The sequence below is a fragment of the Aotus nancymaae genome, unplaced genomic scaffold (genome assembly GCF_030222135.1).
Source record: "Aotus nancymaae isolate 86718 unplaced genomic scaffold, 86718_ANA_hifiasm-v0.15.2.pri h1tg000003l, whole genome shotgun sequence".
NCBI classification, from domain to species: domain Eukaryota; kingdom Metazoa; phylum Chordata; class Mammalia; order Primates; family Aotidae; genus Aotus; species Aotus nancymaae.
In genome coordinates this window covers 36644219-36665904 of record NW_026988414.1, presented here as the reverse complement: position 1 = coordinate 36665904, position 21686 = coordinate 36644219, and the positions used below count along the sequence as shown (strand labels likewise).

At 38.9% G+C, this 21686-nt stretch overlaps 1 protein-coding gene across 6 annotated transcripts in view; it reads left to right on the top strand.

Annotated features, from left to right (window-relative positions):
- Positions 1 to 21686, top strand: part of RECK (reversion inducing cysteine rich protein with kazal motifs) — a 92373-nt gene that overhangs the window by 33334 nt on the left and 37353 nt on the right. For 5 of the 6 annotated variants that reach the window (XM_064380051.1, XM_064380059.1, XM_064380063.1 and 2 more), the window contains 4 exons: positions 9280 to 9313; positions 12023 to 12220; positions 16675 to 16942; positions 20734 to 20913. In XM_064380051.1, the coding sequence (XP_064236121.1) occupies positions 9280 to 9313; positions 12023 to 12220; positions 16675 to 16942; positions 20734 to 20913 (680 nt within the window). Of the gene's footprint in view, positions 1 to 9279; positions 9314 to 12022; positions 12221 to 14725; positions 15011 to 16674; positions 16943 to 20733; positions 20914 to 21686 lie in introns of those variants that run through there. The other variant, XM_064380078.1, reaches the window with a different exon arrangement.

The following is a 21686-nucleotide window of genomic DNA, read 5'->3' as shown; positions in this document are numbered from 1 at the left end:
TTTTAATGTAAAGACCCATATCAAGAGGTAGGAATCCAGACTAAAGATGAGGAGAATCATCATGCCCACAATCAACCTTGAAGTAACCCTTGAACCTTGGAGTGAGTGCAAGCTCCATAGAGAAAAATTGTAAAAAGAATAGTGAGCTGGGTTCTGAAAGAGAATAGAATCTTTGAGAATCTAATAGAATCTAAAATAATCTATTATTTTGAAAAAAATAGCTGAGTTTCTTTAGGGAGCTAGAAAACAAGGAGCCAGATACCAATCTGAAATTGATCAAAATGGAATGAGATATTCCAAAAACAGCTTCCTCTCACTAGAAATGTTCAAGTAAAGACTTACTGGATCCATCATATGAAGGGACATAAGATTTGATGCAACAGACAGGAGGTTTGATGATCTCCCTTCCAATTCTGTAGTTCTCTTATTCTGATGAATACCTAAGAAATAATATATCCTTCAGTACTTAAGAGTACTTCTTTTGAGGATCACACTTGTTTGATGGGGGTTCACCAAACCCTGGCCTGTAGGAGCTACCCAGATCAAGCATTAGCTTGGTAACTCCTTTATGGGCATGTTCAAGTATCATGGGCATACTCAGTTCTAGCTTCTCTGCATTTTCACAGGCTTTGTCCTTTGGTCCACCTTAAAGTATTGGTTAGGCCACGTGGGTTCATGAATGTGTGAAGCTAGAACCAGAGATGATATTCAAAATATTCAGCAGCTGGAGTTACCTAGGCACCAATAGTCAGAACAGATACTGACTGTAAACCATAGGTATAGCCATACTTGTGCACATTGGCTGATTAGAACTAAAGTAAAAATGAATTCATGTTTAAAGTAAAAATGAATTCATACAGTGTAGATTCTTTTTGCATAGTCTTTGTTCACAGGTTGGCTGTGAACATTTTCTTCTAGCCACCAAAATCATGATTTAAAATTTTTTTGGTTGTTGACGATAATTTTTTTCCTTGAATGTCAGAATAAGCTTCATTAAGATAATATGAGGCTGATGAATTCCCAGAGACTGGCAACGGCTATAAAATGATGAGATAAATTTTAGCTTGAGGTTTGTAAATCCATTTTATACCTTTCTTTTTTGGAGACGGAGTTTCACTCTTGTTGCCCAGGCTGGAGTACAATGGCATGATCTCGGCTCATTGCAACCTCCACCTCCCGGGTTCAAGCGATTCTCCTGCCTCAGCCTCCCAAGTAGCTGGGATTACAGGCATGAGCCACCGTGCCTGTCTAATTTTGTATTTTTAGTAGAGACAGGGTTTCTCCATGTTGGTCGGGCTGGTCTCAAACTCCCAACCTCAGGTGATCCACCTGCCTCAGCCTCAGGTGATCCACCTGCCTCAGCCTCCCAAAGTGTTGGGATTACAGGCATGAGTCACCGCTCCCAGCCATTTTATATCTTTAATGGCAGACCTTACCTGCCACTCTATTAACGTAATGACAATAAATATAAATGCTTTTCCATTTGTTGTGTGAGCCACTAAAGTACAATGCTACAAATTTGCCATCATACTTTTTATGTTTTTTACTTGTTTCTTCCCTCCTTCACAGATTCTTCTCTAGGCTTTTCTTTATATTTTCAGACATGTCATTTTCATGTCTCTCCTTTCTTTGCTAGCTTTCTTCAATATACTTTTTTGATATTATTAAGGAAGGTGAGAAACTATGAAAGAAAATCAGTAGGAGGTATTTTTGTGAGAACTAACTTCTTTTTTAGTCTTCAGGCAGTTGCTTTAAACTAAACAGTTGCCAGTACAGCTAAAATATTGTTCTGCCATGGAGTGCTGGTTCTATGTGAATGCTAAAATTAAGACTGAGGATATTAAGAAGGCTCTAGAATCACAAAAACAAAGATAGCCTTGTGAGTTCCAAGCACTGTTCTGTCAGCCCCACCTGTCAGTATACAGCTAAGTGTATAGAAGGGTGCAGATATGTGTTAAATTTTATTTTTGGGATATTCATATGGTTCACAATTCAAAATGGTATACAATGAATTATCTTTCCCACAGCCATCCAGTTCCTAAAGTTACTAGAGATATTTTCTGCATATAAATGTAAATATATATGTATGTATAGTCCTCCTCTACCCTGCTTTACCACAAATGATAGCTTACTATACACTTGATTCTGCCCCTGGATGGCAGTGTTTGGTGTATATTTATATGCCTACCCAGACTGTATAGTGTTTCCTCAGGAAATGTCACAGTAAAATGTTCTGCTTAAAGATTTCTGTGTATCCATTAATTTTATTTTGTTTCTTTTTCTTTCAAATTAACTTTGATTCTAGATTTACTACCAGAAGCATAAAGGAAAAGGGATGGAAAAAATAGCCCAATTTAGCGATAAGAGGAGGAGGGATATCAGGACCAACAGGATTCTCTGGACAGCTAGAAGCTTCCTAAGCTTCATTGTGATTGAATCTGTGCTGCAGTGCTTCTAAGAATAGAGGAGACCATCTGGTTGTGGCAGATAACAGCCTAGGTTGTGGACAGTTTTGTTCCTTGCCTGGTCAGCTTTTAGGGATTTTAACAAAAGGAGCTGTGTGATACTTTGCCCCAGCAAAGCCCTCAGGATCTAAAAGTAAAGCATCTTTTAGTTTCCGCTGAGGCAACTTCTGGAATTGCCAGGATGTAGTAAATAGAAGACTGTGATTGGGAGGCTTTATAAATGGTAAAAAGCTATACAGGTATACTGTATCAGAGTAGATTTGAGCCGTTACCTGCAGCTGATGAGCTCCAAAAAGAGCGAAACCTATTAGGTCCTGCAGTACTGGCTTAAGATAGTATAAAACCTTGTATGTTGCTTTGGTTTGTAATATTTGTTTTGTAGTTTGGGGAAGGGAGTAACTATCTAGTCTCCTTGCTACTAGTGTATTTCATTTTCCAGTTCATCCTTCTCAGAAGTCACCTGAATGAGATAATTCCAAAATGGAAATTTGATCATATCAGATTAGATTGTAACCTGGTCTAATCTTAAGTGGCCAAGGTTTTCCCCTTAAGCAGTCTCATCTCCCATAGATTTAATTGTCCCTATATGCTGACAACTTCAGAATCTTCATTGCTAACCTCTTTTTCTGAGCTCCTGAACACTATTGGATACATGTACTTTTAATGTTCCCTTGGAACAACAAACAATTAAACCAAAATTGATTGATATCAAATCAACCAAATTGGTTATTACTTTCTCTACCTTTTTTACCTCCCTTTCCCTCCCTTCCACCCCTAAACAGCACCACACACACCCACAGACAGACAGACACACATACACACACACCCATACACACACATCCCAAAACAAAACTTATTGTTCTTACATTTCTTGCTTGGTTGTACCAATACAGTCCTTCCAGGCACATCAACTTAAACGCCTCAGAGGTATTGTCTACTCTTTCCTCTTTCTCATCACCTCCCACAAATTACTGGCTCTCAAGCCTAAAGAGTTACCTTCTAAATATACCTTATATCAGTCTCCCTTCCAGATCCTCAAATATTGCCTTAGCTTATACTGCCACTTTTCTGGATGACTACAATAGCTACCAAACTAGTTTTCCTGTGTCTAATTTCTCCTCTTACCCACTATATCCACTTCTAGATTCATCACTTTAAAGACCAAATTCGATCACATTACTACCTTCCTTAAACCCTTCAGTTGCTCCCCTATAGAACACAGCTCATGCTCTTCAGCCCAGTATCCCAGGCTTTTCTCAGTCTAGCTCCTGGTTCTTCTCTGTGTTAAACCTCAGCAGCATGCTACTGATAATTTCCCAGATTGACCCTGTTGTTTTATATGTTAGTTGTAGTTGTACGAATTGTTTGTTCTACCTGGAACTCCTTCTTCTGTATCCATCCGAACACACCCCCATCCAGTAGTATATTGGACCTGACAATACCAGCTCCCTACCAGCAAGGGAGTACTGCTTGTTAAATATTCAGGAATTTTGCAAGCCAGCTTGTAACTTAAAATCAGCCATGAGTATAGGTACTTGCACCGTGAACATCAGCAAATACTACAGATCCAGATTTTCTCTACAACCACCCCCTACAAAAAAAAAGCTGGTCCCAGAACATCACTACCCTTATTCTCCTAGAGTAACCTTTGCCTTAAATCCTGGTTTTAAGGTACCTGGTTTAAATGGTACCTCTTTAAAGCCTTTCCTGCCTATTCTTCTCTCCACACACATAAAATTGATCACTACTTCTAAGCCCTTTGCATGCTTTATTATAGGATTTGTCGCTCTATAGTATAACTCTATATTTACATGTCTCTTTTTAATACTAACTCCTGAGTTTCTAGGACAGAGTTCATATAATTATCTTTGTCATTCATTCACTTAACATTCATTGAACTGCACACTGAACCAATATATTTACTATGTATCAGGCACTGTTTTCAGGGTACAAAAATGAAAGGATTTAGCCACTGTCTGCAAGAAGCTCCTAGTCCATGGGAAGAGAGAAATTCAAATAGTCCGTTACAATACAGTGAGACAAGTACATTGCTAGAAGTCTGTACAAGATATATTGGAGTCTGGAGGAAAAAACCCTGCCTAGGGAAATGGGAAAGTCCTCACAGAGCAGGTAAGACTTAAAGGATGAGCAGAAAGCTGTTGTCTATAACAAAGTGCTACAATCAGTACTTTTATAAATAGAAAAATTTTATAGACTTTTTCCCACTCTGGAGAACAGAATTATTCAAGGTTCTTTGCTACACAGTATATCAGCTTTATGTGGAAACCCTGTGTAAATATTTTATACTCTTGAAATGAGTGGAGAAAGTGCTCAGTCTCTACTGTACTGTGGAGAATGTTTTCATTGAGTGCTATTATCCTAATAATGTTGTATAGTGAACCATCCCAAAACTCCATAGCTTAAAACAGTAACAATTTATTATTTCTCACAAATATAAGGGATTGCTAGGCAGTTCTGCTCTGGCCAGGCTTAGCTGATTCCAGCTGGGTGCACTCATCCATCTGCAATCAGTTGGCAGGTCAGCCTGGGGCTGGCTGCTTTAGAATGCCCTTGGCTAAGTCAGCTCAGATCTTCTCCATGTCTTTCTCATCCCTCTAGCAGACTAGCTCAGGCATGTTCCCGTGGTGGTGGCAGGAGTTCAAGAGAGAAAGTAGAAGCATGCAAGTGTAGTTCAGGCAGCTGCTTGCTTCAAGCTTGCTAGTATCCACTAGGCCAAAAGCAAGGCAAGTCACATGACTAAGGCCAGAGTTAGTGTGCAAGAAATAGATATAAGGAAACATGAAAAACTGGGGCTGTTACTGCAGTCAGTTCACCACAGGCACATACTCTGTGCTAGGCTCTCTTTTAGACCTTGTGTTTCTCTGCAGATGTTACTTGCCAGTGAATTTGCTTCCAGCTGGTTGGGTGCCCTGTGGTGATAATGAGCAAATTTTTCTGAGCAGTCTAGACCTATAAAGCTCATTTCTGTTTTGGGTGTTCATTTTTATTTGCATATCTATTGAAATGACACATCCTTTGGAAGGCTGAAAAAATTTAAGAATCACTTGTTTAGTGATATATCCAAGTCATGACATTAAACACTTTATATACTCCTGTCACCTGTACTTTTTGACAGTCATGGTGTCCACAAGGAAAACCACCTTGTGGAAGTTTAAAAACATGTATTTTTTAAAGATCAGTTATATTTAACCTTTCCTACTTAGCATTTCATGAGCTTTTGGATTTGAAGTTTTCTTGAGACCCTGTCAACTCCAGTATGCTGGCATGTTCTTTGCATCTTTGAGATTATGGTAGATCCTCACTTTGGCACCGCTAAAGTTTTGATCTATTCTTGAGTAAGATGAGTAGGGGAGGGAGCTGTTGTATGGGGGCACATTGGGTGTGGTATTGGTAAGCAGGTCAAAAGAGGCTCCATAGGAGTGAATATGAACCCTCAGTTACCTCCAAAAGTCAGAAAGTTCCCTTTCAAAAGTGAGATGGCAGACTTTTGAAAGACTTAAGAATTGACTAGTTAAGACTTCGAGATAGGCTGACTTAAGAAATGAAGAAACTATTAAGTTAATGCTATAACTCATTGTGTGTATGTCCTAAGCCCTGTCAGGCAAATCAGCAGTAGTTAAAGCAGTAAAAAGGTAGAGTTACATATAGTAAATTTAGGAATCATTCATCAAAGAGGGAGATATGATCAGTCTATTAAATCATGATAGGTATAACAATTAGTTCATCAAATGCTGGTATACTGGAATGAAGGAACATTCTTTTAAACCTTAAAATGGGTAAAGAGGTAAGATGGTATTTATTAACACTAAAATGTTAGTGGTTAATGGTAATTTTCACATGATGCTGCCATGTGAAAATATAGAAGATTTTTAGTTCAACAAATTCAGGTAAATTTCTGCATGAAAGGTCTATTAATGAACATCAAGAGAAATAAGAGATGCTTAGAGAACATCTCTGAACTCTGGATGTGGCATCAAGGGAAGCAACTGTGCCCTTTTCCTTTTTCTTCAGGTGTTGGAAGACTTTCTCTGTAAAGGACCAGAGAGCAAATATTTTAGGCTTGCAGATCATTCACTCTCTGTCTATTCATCTTTGCCATAGAAGTGTGCTTAGTATGATGTAGTCATATAAAATATATAAATGAGCCAGCATGCATCCATAGTCCCAGGTACTTGGGAGGCAGCAGGATGGAGGCCAACCTGAGCAACATAGCAAAACCCTGTGTCTTAAAATTGTGTTTTTAATTTAAAAACATTTATAAATGAAAAAATAATTAATTAAAATTAGATTTAAGAAGTATGTAAATGAATGGGCATGTCTGTGTTCCAATAAAAACTTTATTTACAAAAACAGGTGGCAGGCAAGATTTGGCTTGTATGCCATAGTTTGCCAGCCCCAGATTGTAAGTAAAAGCTATTGTCCATAAGTATTTATCCTTTCTAGGCCTTGGCCTCTGGCTTCTGTCAAATAAGGAAGTTGGACTAGATGATTTCTGACATTTTGCGTGTTTTATCTCCTTTAGTAGTACTTCTCTGAAGCTGATCCACAGTGACATTTATTTGTAAGGTCAATTTTTCAAACATCCAGGTTGAACAAATGTGAAAGTCTCTAGAGCAGGCTTTATCAGTCTTAGCACCATTGGCATTTTGGTCTGGATAATCCTGTGGGGGAGGGAGACTGTCCTGTGCAGTGTAGGATGCTTAGCAGTATCCCTGACCTCTACTCCCCAGATGCCAGTAGCACTCCCTCCCCTTCAGTTGTGACAACCAAAATGTCTCCAGGCACTGCCAAATATACCATGGGAAGCAAAATTACCCCTGGTTGAAAACCACTTCTCTGGAGACTTTAAAAATAACTGGAAAAGTATCAAATACTAGAAAATCAGGCCATGTAACCCAAGACAGCCACCAAGATATCAAACATATTTATTCAGGTACAAGGTCAAAAAAGCCAAACCAAAAGGAAGAAACATCTTAGTAGAAAGAAAAGAGCAATGAGAATTGCATTCATCCAGTCAAAGAGGGCTAGAAAGTCAGTAGCTGACTACTTTTTAATATTGATTTAGATCATTTTATAAGTGTTCCTGAATCCAGTGAATCCATTTAAATAGAGGGCTATCTATAATGGATAGCTGAAAAGTCACACTAAAACAAGGAAATATGGATGAAGAGAGATATAAACAAGATCATCGTTAACACTAAGAATATTTACTTTTGCACTACAAAAGTATATATACCGGAGGGGTCTCTAGCAGAAAGAATTCATACTGGGTAAATTCAGGAACCCTTGTCTATGAGGCCCAGGGTTTTCTGTTTTATTTTGTTTTGCTTTAAATTGTTAAATCAAGTATAGTTTATTCCTACAATGGAATATTTATTTAGGGGAGAAAATGAATGAATACAGCTTCACACAGCTACATAGAGGGATCTTTGAAGCTAGATTTTAAATGCCAGTAGCTGATCCTTTAACAAATCCCTGTCACCTAGCCAGCTTGCAATTTGGCTGCAATTAAAAGCCAAATTGTTGAATAATCTCAATTCAACATAAGGGTGCACTTGATTTCCTTCTGCCTGTTATTTATGCTGATATTATTTCTTTTAAGAAGTCATTATCTTTCCATTGTCATTGATATTAATCATAGCTGACAAGCCCTAAATATCCAAATGGCTTTGTATAAGTTTTTCATTTTTGTCTTGTTTTGGGTTTTGTTTTATTTTCTTTACATTGACTTTAATACAGGGTGTTGTTTTCTGAACAATAATCTAAGCACTCTAAAGACACTAATTATAGTCTCAAACTCTGCTTTTGACTGGCTCTGTTACCTGGGGTGGGTCTCTTTCCCCTGCTGAGAAAATAGTTTCTTCATCTGTAAAATGATAGATTCCCAAACTCTGGTCCTAGGATGGCTATCTAAAAACCATATTTGAGCCGGACATGGTGGCTCATGCCTGTAATCCCAGCACTTTGGGAGGCCAAGGTCAGTGGATCACCTGAGGTCAGGAGTTTGAGACTAGCCTGGCCAACATGGTGAAACCCTGTTTCTACTAAAAATATAAAAATTAGCCGGGCACGATGGTAGGTGCCTGTAATCCCAGCTACTTGGGAGGCTGAGGCAGGACGGTTGCTTGAACCCAGGAGATAGAGGTTGCGATGAGCCAAGACCTCACCATTGCACTCCAGCCTGGGCAACAAAAGTGAAACTCTGTCTCAAAAAAAAAACAACACACATTTGAAGTCTTGTTTAAAATTTAGATTTCTGTGCCTCACCCCAAGATTCTGAATCTGTAATCTAGGGTAAGGTCTAGAAAACTCAGGTGATTCCAGTGTACAGCCATGTTTGAGAACAAGTAGAGATAATCTCTAAAGTCCTTTCAAATATAAACTGCAGTAGTTACATGAAATACGTATTTCCCTAGATGTCATTTATTATTTTCTGGAAAGTTTTTTATATACAGCAAGGATTAATTAAGATTAATATATTGTAGTAGTCCCTCCCACCCACCTCCACCCCTCCCACCCCACCCCGCACACACTTACAGCTTTACATAAACATGGTTTTCTATAACTGGTCAGCTTATGGCTCCAAGTAGTCATCATGATCCTGATGTATGTTGGAAGATGGTTTGCCTTTTTACCAGGATATCATTTCATAACTTCTGTGTTTTCAGTCTTGGATTAGAGAAGAATTAAATAGTTTTAATATCATGATTTTCATGGAACCATTAAGTAGAATCAAATTACAAATTCTGTCTGGTTGTTAATTTCTGTTTATTTGTTTTTCTTTAATTTACAGAATGCTCTTTTCAGTTGCATTAGCAGAAATGAAAGTAAGTATATTTGTCAATGGTTGTACAAGCAGCCAAAGATCAAAACATTGTTCACAGAACATAATTAGTAAGCCATCTGAAGCAGTGTGCACAGCAGGATTTCAATAGGCTCTTTCCCATGATGTATTCAGGTCATTCATGTATTATAACAATTCCCATGTCCTAATTATAGATCTACAATGCAGATACCAAAGCTGTATGTACTAGAGCATGATCACAACCCAATAAATCAGCCCATTTTCAGAAGTACCCACACTATATAATGTAGCTGAGTGCTATGTCTCAGTTCATTCAGCAGACATTGATTGAGTATTTGCTCAGTGTGCCGCAGACACACATCTGTGAAGGACATGACCTGTATAAAAACAACCCTGGGTTATAGTAGGATATGAGATAGTGTCACTGGATAAAGTGCTGCTGGAGTTCAGAGGCTGCAGGGGTGCTTAGAGGTGACTTCATGGAGTTGGTAGCTGAGCCAGGCCATGAAGGATGGGCAAGATGTGAACAGCAGAGAATGGAGGAAATGGAGATGTGAGGAAGGCCTTCAGGTGAAGGAAATAGTAAAAGCAGTTAGGGATGGGAACACACATGTAAGGAACAAAGAGTTCTTAGCTGAGCAGGGAAGTATATTGAAGGATAAGAAGAAACATTTGCCATCTGTACTTTATCTTCTACCCTTTCTAACTGGGGCTTAGTTCAAGATTTTCTAGGAAGTCTCAGGCATGTAATCTTATGTCCTCTCACACTGGTGAGGAAGCCAGCCGAATGGGAGAGTCAGAAGATAGGCATCTTGTTCTATTCCTATTTGTCTATTCTTACATGTCTGTACCATTCCCCACCATCACCCCCAACTTATCCTTACTGAAGTTTACAGTGATAAATGTAGCCACTAATAATTGTTCTTTGGCTGGCTGCGGTGGCTCATGCCTGTAATTCTAGCACTTTGGAAGGCCAAGGCAAATGGATCACTTGAGGTCAGCAGTTCAAGAGCAGCCTGGCCAATACGGTGAAAACCCATCTCTACTAAAAATACAAAATTAGCTCACCGTGGTGGCATGTGCTGCAGTCCCAGCTACTAGGGAGGCTGAGGCAGGAGAATCACTTGAACCCAGGAGACAGAAGTTGCAGTGACCCGAGATCGCACCACTGCACTCTGGCCTGGGCAACAGAGCAAGACTCTGTCCAAAAAAGAAAAAAATTGTTCTTTGTGAAGAAAATGAACTCTTTGGCAATGAACACAATGAGTTTGGTAGCAAGTTTAAAAGCGGTAGTACAGTAGGTGTGGAATAGTTTCCTGGTCTAGGAAACTGAGGCTTGTCCTACCTCAGTTCAGTCCTAGTTCAGTTTCTTCGATTATGACTTTATTATTATCATTATCATTGTTTCTGGAAGTCATCTGAAATCCATGCTCATGGGTCTATGGAATTCACCAGAAACCTGATTCTGGTTCCTCCACATCTATCCCTAAGAGTTATCAGGAATTTCCTCACTGTGCTCTCTCTCTCTCTCTCTCTTTGTTTTCAGGCAAGGTTTAGCTCTGTTGCCAAGGCTAGAATGTGGTGGCAAGAACTTGGCTCACTGCAGCCTCCACTTCCTGGGCTCAAACCATCCTTCCACCTCATCCTCCCTGGTAGTTAGGACCACAGGCACATGCCAATGCACCTGCCTAATTTTTGTATTTTTAGTATAGACGGGGTTTCAACATTTTACCCAGGCTGGTCTTGAACTCCTGGATTTGAGTGATCTTCCTGCCTTGGCCTCCCAAAGTTCTAGGATTACAGGCATGAGCCACAGCACCCAACCCCCTGCTTTCTCTTAACCTCTTCCTGCCATACTTCTACCTCTCCCTTCAGCCTCCCACAGATTCCCTTAGATTCCTGTGAGGGGTTCTTCTTCTCCATTACAAATCCCCTGCAGCCCCAGCTACTCATCTAGCTCTCCCAAAATACCTTAAATGGCAGCCCATTGATTTTTTAATACATAAATCCAGAGTAATATTTATTTCAAATGAGTTTTACTTTTCAGTGTTGAAGCAGGTCACATCAATTGTGAGATGAAGTCTATCTCAATTTAGGCATACTCTTACAGATAGATGTTCAAACCATATAAAACTTTTGGGATTTGTTTCAAGATACACTTATATAAATGTCATATTTATTAAATGATCCTCACATCACTTAGTTTTTACTGGCCCTATTTTATAAATGTGAGGGATTTAGGGTTTTGTTTTACTTTGGTTTGGTTTGGTTTTGCTTTGCTTTGTGTTTATAAACCTCTACAAATCTAACACAGAAAGACCCGGCTTCACTGGTTTTCAACATGGACACTCTTGGCATTTTGAGAGACAGTTTTTGTTATATGAGACTGTCCCATGCATTGCAAGACATTTAGCAGTCCTAACCCCCATGCACTAAATGCCAGCCGTAGTCCCAACTCCTTGGCGGGGGCAGGGGGCGGGTTGGTGGTACTGTTCCTGTAGAGAAACACTGGACTAGAGACTGTAAGTTGATGAATAATGACTTATATTAGTGAGCACTTGAATGTCCCTATGATTATATCTATAGGAGTGCCGATTTTAAGTGTTCATCTTCTATGGCATGGCTTTAGTTCTCAAATTTAGAAAGACATATTGTTCCATCACTCTGATGATGATTTAACAATAACAAAAAGCTGTTTCCATTTCGGTGCCTTCTCTTTTTTTCTCCATAGTGGGCTCAGTTTGTTGCAGTTATGCAGGTCACCACACAAACTGCCGAGAATACTGTCAAGCCATTTTTCGAACAGACTCTTCTCCTGGTCCATCACAGATCAAAGCAGTGGAAAATTATTGTGCTTCTATTAGTCCACAATTAATACACTGTGTGAATAATTATACTCAGTCTTATCCAATGAGGAACCCAACGGATAGTAAGTAAAAAGGACATATTCCTCTCATGTCAATCTTTGGTTTGGGAGTTTGTAAAAAGAAGTGATATGTTCTTGTAGATATCTGCAATCTGGGTCATTTGAGAAATGCCAGACTTCCTTTGCTATTTAGATTTGGCAGATTGAAGAATATTGTCACAGCCAATAGGGGCCAAGAAAGATGAGACTGTAGAGGGTATGAGGAAACAGGAATTCTCAATTCTGAGGGTGGTAGAGTTAATTGATAGGGATTTTTTGGAGAGAAGTTGGGTAATGACCATTAAGATTTCAAATAATCATAAGCTTTTGATCTAGCAATTCCATTTCTCAGAATTTATCTTGCAAGAAAACTCATACAAATTTACAAATATATATATATATTTTTGTATAAGTTACACAAATTGTATACAAAATTTGTATACAAATTATATACAAAACATACAAATTTACATATATATATATATAGCATGTAAGGGATGCTCACTACAATGCTGATGTAATAGAGAAAAATTACAAATAACCCAAACATCCATCAATACAGTATTGATTAAAATTGATTTAAATAAATTATGGCATACTTCTAAAATAGATTAAATTACAAGAATAATACCTGGCAACCAACAAAAAAAAAAAAAAAAAGGACTTCTTACATAGAAAGAAATCCAAGGCCAAGCATGATGGCTCATGCCTGTAATCCCAGCACTTTGGGAGGCCAAGATAGGCAGAATGCTTTGAGCTCAGGAGGTAGAGACCAGTCTGGGCAACATGGTGAAACCCCATCTCTACAAAAAATACAAAAATTACCCAGGATCACACACTTGTGATCCCAGCTACTTCAGAGGCTAAGGCTGGAGAATCGCATGAACTTGGGAGGCTGAGGTTGCAGTGAGCCAAGATCGTGCCACTGCACTCCAGTCTGGGTGACAGAGACCCTGTCTCAAAAAAAAAAAAAAAAAAAAGCCCAGGCACAGTGGCTCATGCCTGTAATCCCAGCACTTTGGGAGGCCAAGGCGGGTGGATCACCTGAGGTCAGGGGTTCAAGAACAGCTTGCATGGTGACACCCTGTCTCTACTAAAAATACAAAAATCAGCCAGGTGTGGTGGCACATGCCTGTAATCCTAGCTACTTAGGAGGCTGAGGCAGGAGAATCTCTTGAACCCCGGAGGTGGAAGTTGCAGTGAGCTGAGATCATGCCACTGTACTCCAGCCTGGGCAACAGAGCAAGACTCCATCTCAAAAAAAAACAAAAAAAAGAAAAGAAAGAAACAAGTCCAAGATGGCCAATATGGTGGCTCACACCTGTAACCTCAACACTGTGGGAGGTCTAGGTGGGAGTATTGCCTGAGGCCAGGAGTTCAAGACCAGCCTGGGCAACATAGTGAGACCCTATATTTTCTTTCTTTTTTTTTTTTTTTTAATTTTTTTTATTGCATTTTAGGTTTTGGGGTACATGTGAAAAGCATGCAAGGTTGTTGCATAGGTGCATATGTGGCAGTGTGATTTGCTGCCTTCCTCCCCTTCACCTATATCTGGCATTTCTCCCCATGTTATCCCTCCCCAACTCCCCACCCCCCCGCTGTCCCCCCCACTCCCCCCCAACAGACCCCAGTGTATAGTGCTCCCCTCCCTGTGTCCATGTGTTCTCATTGTTCAACACCCGCCTATGAGTGAGAACATGTGGTGTTTGATTTTGTGTTCTTGTGTCAGTTTGCTGAGAATGATGGTTTCCAGGTTCATCCATGTCCCTACAAAGGACGCAAACTCATCGTTTTTGATGGCTGCATAATATTCCATGGTGTATATGTGCCACATTTTTCCTGTCCAGTCTATCATCGATGGGCATTTGGGTTGGTTCCAGGTCTTTGCTATTGTAAACTGTACTGCAATGAACATTCGTGTGCATGTGTCCTTATAGTAGAACGATTTATAATCTTTTGGATATATGCCCAGTAATGGGATTGCTGGGTCAAATGGAATTTCTATTTCTAGGTCCTTGAGGAATCGCCACACTGTCTTCCACAATGGTTGAGTGAGACCCTATATTTTCAAAAAATTAAAAAATTAACTGGGCAGGCACGTACCTTTAGTCCTAGCTACTTGGGAGGTAGAGGCTGGAGGATGGCTTGAGCCCAGGAGGTCAAAGCTGCAGTGAATTATGATTGTGCCACTGCACTCCAGCCTGGGCGGCAGAGCAAGACCCTATCTCTAAAAAAGAGTGAAGTCTAAGATGTATTGAGCAAAAAAAAGTAAATCACGGAACTAAAAATATAGTGTGATGATACACTTTTTAGTTTATACCTAATTGTTTCACTTTATATATTTTCCATAGTGTTTGAATTTTTGCCAATAAGCAATTATTACTTTTGTAATTAAAAAGTCATAAAAATGAGAAGAGAGCCTGGTATCTTTTAAAAATCAGGGCCAAGAATAAAAAAAAAAGAGAGAGAAGAATTAAAAAAAATTCTAGTGAAGTGTGGCCAAAGAATAATAGTAATAATAATAATCAGGGCCTCCTGATGAAACTGCACCTGATATGGCTCTTCAGAGTCTCAGCTTTGTACATCCTGGAATTCATTTTCTTCATCTAGAGGTGTTCGGGTTTATAAAAACTGACTGATGGACCAAACTGACCAATGACTGTTTTATAAGCCTGATGTCAATGTTTTGATTTACACTGGGATATTAAAAGAGGCTCTGTGGCTTATGTCTGTAATCTCAGCACTTTGTGATGCTAAGGCAGGAGAATTGCTTGAGGCCAAGAGTTTGAGACCAGCCTGGGTAACAAAGTGAGAACCCATCTCTACAAAAAAATAATAATAATTAGCTGGGTGTGGTGGTGCATGCCTATAGTCCCAGCTCCTCAGGAGGCTGAGGCCGAAGGATCGCTTGAGCTCAGTACAAGGTTGCAGTGAGCCACGATCAAGTCACTGCACTCCAGCCAGGGCGACAAAGCAAGACCCTGCTTCAGGGGGGAAAAAAAGATGAAAAGAAAGAAAGACTTGTTTTTGTAACTCAAAAGCAGTACTGTGTGCCTTGCCTGGCCACCATCTAAATCAGAACTCTAATGCTTTTGACATTCTGTGGTGTAGCTGTGTGGTCAAAATCAGAGGATGAAGCATTGCCTCAATAACCTTCATTTATTTTAAAAGAAGATCTGTGCTCTGACATTTAGTCTATACAGAGGTACTGCTGGAGCTAAGGAGATGGCAGCTCAATAAAAAAGGAGAAAGAGGTTTTAAGGGTAGAACAACCATCTCTGTCTTTGCCAAGAGAGAAGAATCTGGAAAAAGAAGGCTCCAAATAGATATGCATAAATAGATTTCTTCCAAAGTCAAAGAAAACTACTTCAAAGAAGCCCTTCTGAATTCTATAGTATGGTTGAAGGGTTTTTTTATTTCTGATTCTTGCAAAAAATTAAAGACAGAACCAAATCGATATCTTGTCAAAGTTTGCTACTATATTATTTATGTTATAACTTAGATTAATTAGCTTAAGATACATAAAAGCTTTATGTGGTCTTGGAATGTGATGAAATACGGTATTTGTGTTTGTTGCTATAAAAATTAGTCATCTCTTTCACATCAAGAACATAATCCCTTTTAGGTGATTGTTTCTAGCAGGAAATAATTCCAGCTCAATCTACGATACCTTTTCTAGGAATGTGAAATACCTCTCCTGTGAGGAATTCTTAGGTGTAGGGTGACCTTTCATTTTTGTAAGAATGGTGCTAAAGATCCCGTGACTGAGGACAGTGGTGAATTCTGGTACTAGATACCTTGTCTACCTTTAGCTCCTCACCTTTTTGCTACACTGCAAAGTCATAGAGAGCAAATTTGGTAGGGCTTGTATTCTGCAAATACTGACATATAACTAAGAGTAGTAATGGTTTCCACTACACTGCCATGTTCTGTGCTAAGCAGAGTATGACAAAAAAAGAAAAAAAGAAAAAAGAAAACATGCACACGTATGTTTATTGCAGCACTATTCACAATAGCAAAGACTTGGAACCAACTCAAATACCCATCAGTGACAGACTGGATAAAGAAAATGTGGCACATATATACCATGGAATACTATGTAGCCATAAAAAAGGATAAGTTCATGTCCTTTGCAAGGACGTGGATGAAGCTGAAAACCATCATTCTCAGCAAACTAACACAGGAACAGAAAACGAAACACTGCATGTTCTCACTCATAAGTGGGAGTTGAACAATGAGAACACAGGGAGGGGAACATCACACACTGGGGCCTGTTGAGGGTGGGGGGCTAGGGGAGAGATAGCATTAGGAGAAATACCTAATGTAGATGATGGGTTGATGAGTGCAGCAAACCACCATGGCACATGTATACCTATGTAACAAACCTGCACGTTCTGCACATGTATCCCAGAACTTAAAGTAGGATCAAAAACAAAAACAAAACAGCTAATTAAGTCACTTACATTCTGAAAATGTAGGTTTATATTGCTGTGACAGAGCCGAAGACCATGCTTGCCAGAATGCCTGCAAGAGAATTCTGATGTCCAAGAAAACAGAAATGGAGATTGTTGATGGTCTCATCGAGGGTTGTAAGACCCAGCCCTTGCCTCAAGATCCTCTTTGGCAGTGTTTTCTTGAAAGCTCACAGTCTGTTCACCCTGGAGTCACTGTACACCCTCCTCCCTCTACTGGCCTTGATGGGGCTAAACTGCATTGTTGTTCTAAAGCAAACACTTCAACATGTAGGTTAGTATTTCATTTTCCTTTACTAAAATCAACTGAAAATGCATTTTAATTAATGATTTTAAGCCTAGCAAATGTGTGTTATATTCTTACGTGGTATATAGGCTTAGCATTGAGAAAATATAAAATATTCTTTCACCCAGAAAATGTGTATTGAGCATTGTGTAGCATATATAAAACATTGTGCTAAAAGCACTGTTTTGGGATGTGAAGGATTAGCATTAGCAAGGTAATAAATATTTAAGATGATGCAATATGAATTCTATCCTTATAGAGATCATGAAGTAAGCTTACAGTTTAGAAAATGTTTTGATCTGACATCTAAGGGACATTTTCTTTATTAAATTATGAAACTTAGAACTTTTTGTTATATTGGTGGATAACCTGAATTAGCACTTATAACCAGAGCTAGGTGGTAGCACATTGGCATTCATTTGGGTGATACACTTAGGGATGAAAAATTTACAATACAAATACAGGATGTAAGAATTCCAATCTAGAAACAAAAACAAATGGAGATAACTAAGACCATGGTAGAACACAGGTAAAATAGAAATTTGCTTTATTAGAGTTATTTGGGGTAAAAAGGGACCCCATGTTACTAGGATATCCTGAAATGAATATAAAATACCAGAAGTAAAACCATCTTTCCTGTGGTTTCTAAATTGGATGATCCTTTAGCAAAAAATTGTGCCTAGAATAGCTTATCAAACTTTGGTAACTGTCAGTCAAACTTTGGCAAATTTTTTAAAAGACATGAAGACTGGGCTTGTTGGCTCACGCCTGTAATCCCAGCACTTCAGGAGGCTGAGGCGGGCAGATCACCTGAGGTCAGGAGTTTGAGACCAGCCTGGCCAATATGGTAAAATCCTGTCTCTACTAAAAAAAATACAAAAATTAGCGGGGCATGGTGGCATGTGCCTATAATTCCAGCTACTCGGGAGGCTAAGGCAAGTGAATCACTTGAACCTGGGAGGCGGACATTGCAGTGACCTGAGATTGCACTACTGCACTCTAGCCTGGGGGATGCAGTGAGATTCCATCTCAAAATAAATATATAAATAAATGAAAGAAAGAAAGACATGAAAAAGAGTGAGACTCAGTCTCCAAATAAATAAAAGACATTAAAAATCTGAAAAATATCCAAAGAAAATTAACAAAAAGACTTAAAGGGAAATTAAATTAGGCTTGCAATTAAGGAAATTGAGTGCTTTATAGAAGTTAATAAATATATTTATGGGTGGGATGCTGAGTATTTATTTGAATGCCAACAGAAGTGTTTATACCTATATAGAGTCACTAGAGATTAGAATGGCTGAGTAGTCACAGAAGAGCTGAAGTAAGGAATGCTCTTCCCTCTCTCTAACCTTAATACTGTGTTTTATGGTTTGCTGAAGGCTTTCATTCTCATCAGAGTTCATCTTCATAAAACCTTATGTGATAATTGGAGAAATTTATGTAATTTTTCTTTTACACTTAAGAAACTAACTATGAGATGTTAACCAAGGCAAAGACAGATTGACCACCCTTAATCCAAAAATCTGAAATCCAAAATGCTCCAAAATCAGAAACTTTTTGAGTGCTGACATGACACCACAAGTAGAAAATTCCACACCTGACCTTATGTGATGGGTCACAGTCAAAACACAGTCAAAACTTTGTATCATGCATAAAATTATTTAAAATATTGTATAAAATTTACCTTCAGGCTATGTATATAAGGTATATATGAACATAAATGAATGTCATATTTAGACTTGGGTTCTAGCCCCAGAATATCTCATTAGGTTTATACAAGTATTCTAAAATCCAAAAAACTCAAAAATTTGGGTCCCATGCATTTCAGATGAGGGATACCCAACCTATAGAAAGTTAAGGACTAGCCAGGCGCAGTGACTCATGCCTGTAATTCCAGCACTTTGGGAGGCTGAGGCAGGTGGATCACCTGAAGTCAAGAGTTCCAGACCAGCCTGGTCAACATGTCAAAACTCCATCTCTACTAAAAATACAACAACAACAAAAAAAAATTAGGCAAGTGTGGTGACACACACCTATAATCCCAGCTACTCGGGAGGCTGAAGTACAAGAATCACTTGAACCCATGAGGCAGAGACTGCAGTAAGCTGAGATTACACCACTGCACTCCAGACTGGGCAACAGAGTGAGACTCTGTCTCCAGAAAAAAAAAAGAAAAAGAAAGTTAAGGACTAGAAAAAGGAAAGTTTCCAGATCGAGGTACCTGATATAACTTAATCTCAGCTTCCTTATTCCCATAATGTATAAGCGCCCCCTCCCTGATAGCAGAGACCTTGTCTGTTTTATTCACCATTGTATATCCAGTGCTTTGAACAGGCCCTTACACAAAATAGACACTCAATAAACATTGGTGGAGTGAATGAACAAACATAAAAGTAAAGATATCTTCCTCTGCCAGGCGCGGTGACTCACGCCTATAATCCCAGCACTTTGGGAAGCCGAGGCGGGTGGATCACGAGGTCAAGAGATCAAGACCATCCTGGTCAACAAGGTGAAACCCCATCTCTAGTAAAAATACAAAAATTAGCTGGCATGGTGGTGCACGCCTGTAGTCCCAGCTACTTGGGAGACTGAGGCAGGAGAATTGCTTGAACCCAGGAGGCGGAGGTTGCGGTGAGCCAAGGTCATGCCATTGCACTCCAGTCTGGGTAACAACAGCAAAACTCTGTCTCAAAAAAAAAAAAGATACCTTCCTCATGGGGTAAATATGAAGCCAAATAAAATATAAGATAAATGAAAAATTTTACGGGCCGGGTGTGGTGGCTCACGCCTATAATCCCAGCACTTTGGAAGGCCGAGGCAGGTGGATCACGAGGTCAAGAGATCGAGACCATCCTGGTCAACGTGGTGAAACCCCGTCTCTACTAAAAATATACAAAAAATTAGCTGGATATGGTGGCGCGTGCCTGTAATCCCAGCTACTCAGGAGGCTAAGGCAGGAGAATTGCCTGAACCCAGGAGGCGGAGGTTGTGGTGAGCTGAGATCGCGCCATTGCACTCCAGTCTGGGTAACAAGAGCGAAACTCCGTCTCAAAGAAAAAAAAATTTTTACTTAAGATTTGTATATTTCAATAATATGAAAATTTTATTGTATAGTAAAACATGTATTTTATAAATAAAATTAATGAATATCATGTATAAGAGCACTTTAGAAAATATACAAATGTTTTAGCTATATACACACACTTAAGTTGCTTTGTAAAAATAAGAATGTCGTGTATTAATTACAATAGTATATAGAGACTTTGGAATATCTTAGGGAATATAAATAGCTTTAGTATAGTTTTTCAGGAAGAGACTAATATACCCTAAGTCTATCATGCTTCTTAAAAGAAGTTAGAGGACCATGTCCTAGTTTTACCTTCTGTGTCTGAACATAAATATAAGGGAATATATCTTTGTGGAGGTAAAACCATTGCTTTAAGTAAAAGTAAAAAAGAAATCAGAAAGATATAAGGGGAAATAATTGTGCCAGGAACTAAGGATGCACAAATATAATTGAACATTAAATTTGGCACTGAAATTTCTAGCAACTTTGACAAAAAGAGAAAAGGTAGATGATAAAAGAAGCCTAACTGTTTTCCATGGAAAACAATCACTTTTTCTGGCTCTAGTTTCTAGGAAATAGTCTTTGGTTTTTATACTTTTTTTCTTACATATGTTCCAAAGTCTATAGTTCATAGAGTTTTAGTTTTATGAAAATCAAATATTTACTTGGTTGGTTCATGTCTGCTTCTGCAATTGTGCTCTTATTTCAGGGAACTCTGCACCAAACTTTACAGCATGAGCTGGGGCAATACACAGAGTTGGCAAGAGTTTGATCGCTTTTGTGAATATAATCCAGTGGAAGTGTCTATGTTGACCTGTTTAGCGGATGTCCGGGAACCTTGCCAGCTGGGCTGTAGAAACCTTACTTACTGTACGAATTTTAACAACAGGTAGGAACAAATTTTTTTTTTTTTTTTTTACTCCAGAACAAATTATTATACATGGAGTAGAAATATTTTGTCATTAATTTTTAATAAGTAAAAATACCACTTTACTCTGATTTTGTTCCTGTTGGGTTAAAAGGAAGTAATATTTCTTTATGATTTCATTTTTAAATGAATATTTCATCTGGTAAGTCACCTCTTGGAAAGGAAGTACTATTACAAAGTCCCTTCCAATCTAGAGATACCTCAAGCTTCTGGAATTCAAAGAATCTTTTCTGCCATCAGTCCCCTCTCCCTTGTACTGTACCACCAGTGGAAATAATTCATTGTAGAATAAATTATTGTGAACTATTTGGTCATCCAAATGTCCACTTTTAAACAGTTTACTTTAAAGGACCTTCAGACTGGCTGAGGTTCCTTCTCAGTGAGTCCCCTGTTTCATATAAAAATATTTCTTTACAAAAGCAATTCAAATAGATGTTTTCCTGGGATATCAAGTATCATTAGAAAAATTAGGGGTCAAGAACTGAGCCTTAGAGCATATCAACAGTTAATGGTTGAAGAAACTGAAGAAAACAGAAAAGGGCACCAGAAGCTCAAAATGAGAGAACTCCATACAGAAGCCAGAGAGGGAGAGTTACTAAAGAAGAAGTGGCTGGTTTTATAAGCTGTAACCCAGAAATAAAGAGGGCAAAAGGGAAGAGAATCATTAAGCTGGGCCAGAAGGAAGTTCTAGATATTTTTGTCAGATGGTGTTTACTTCAAGCTACACACATCTT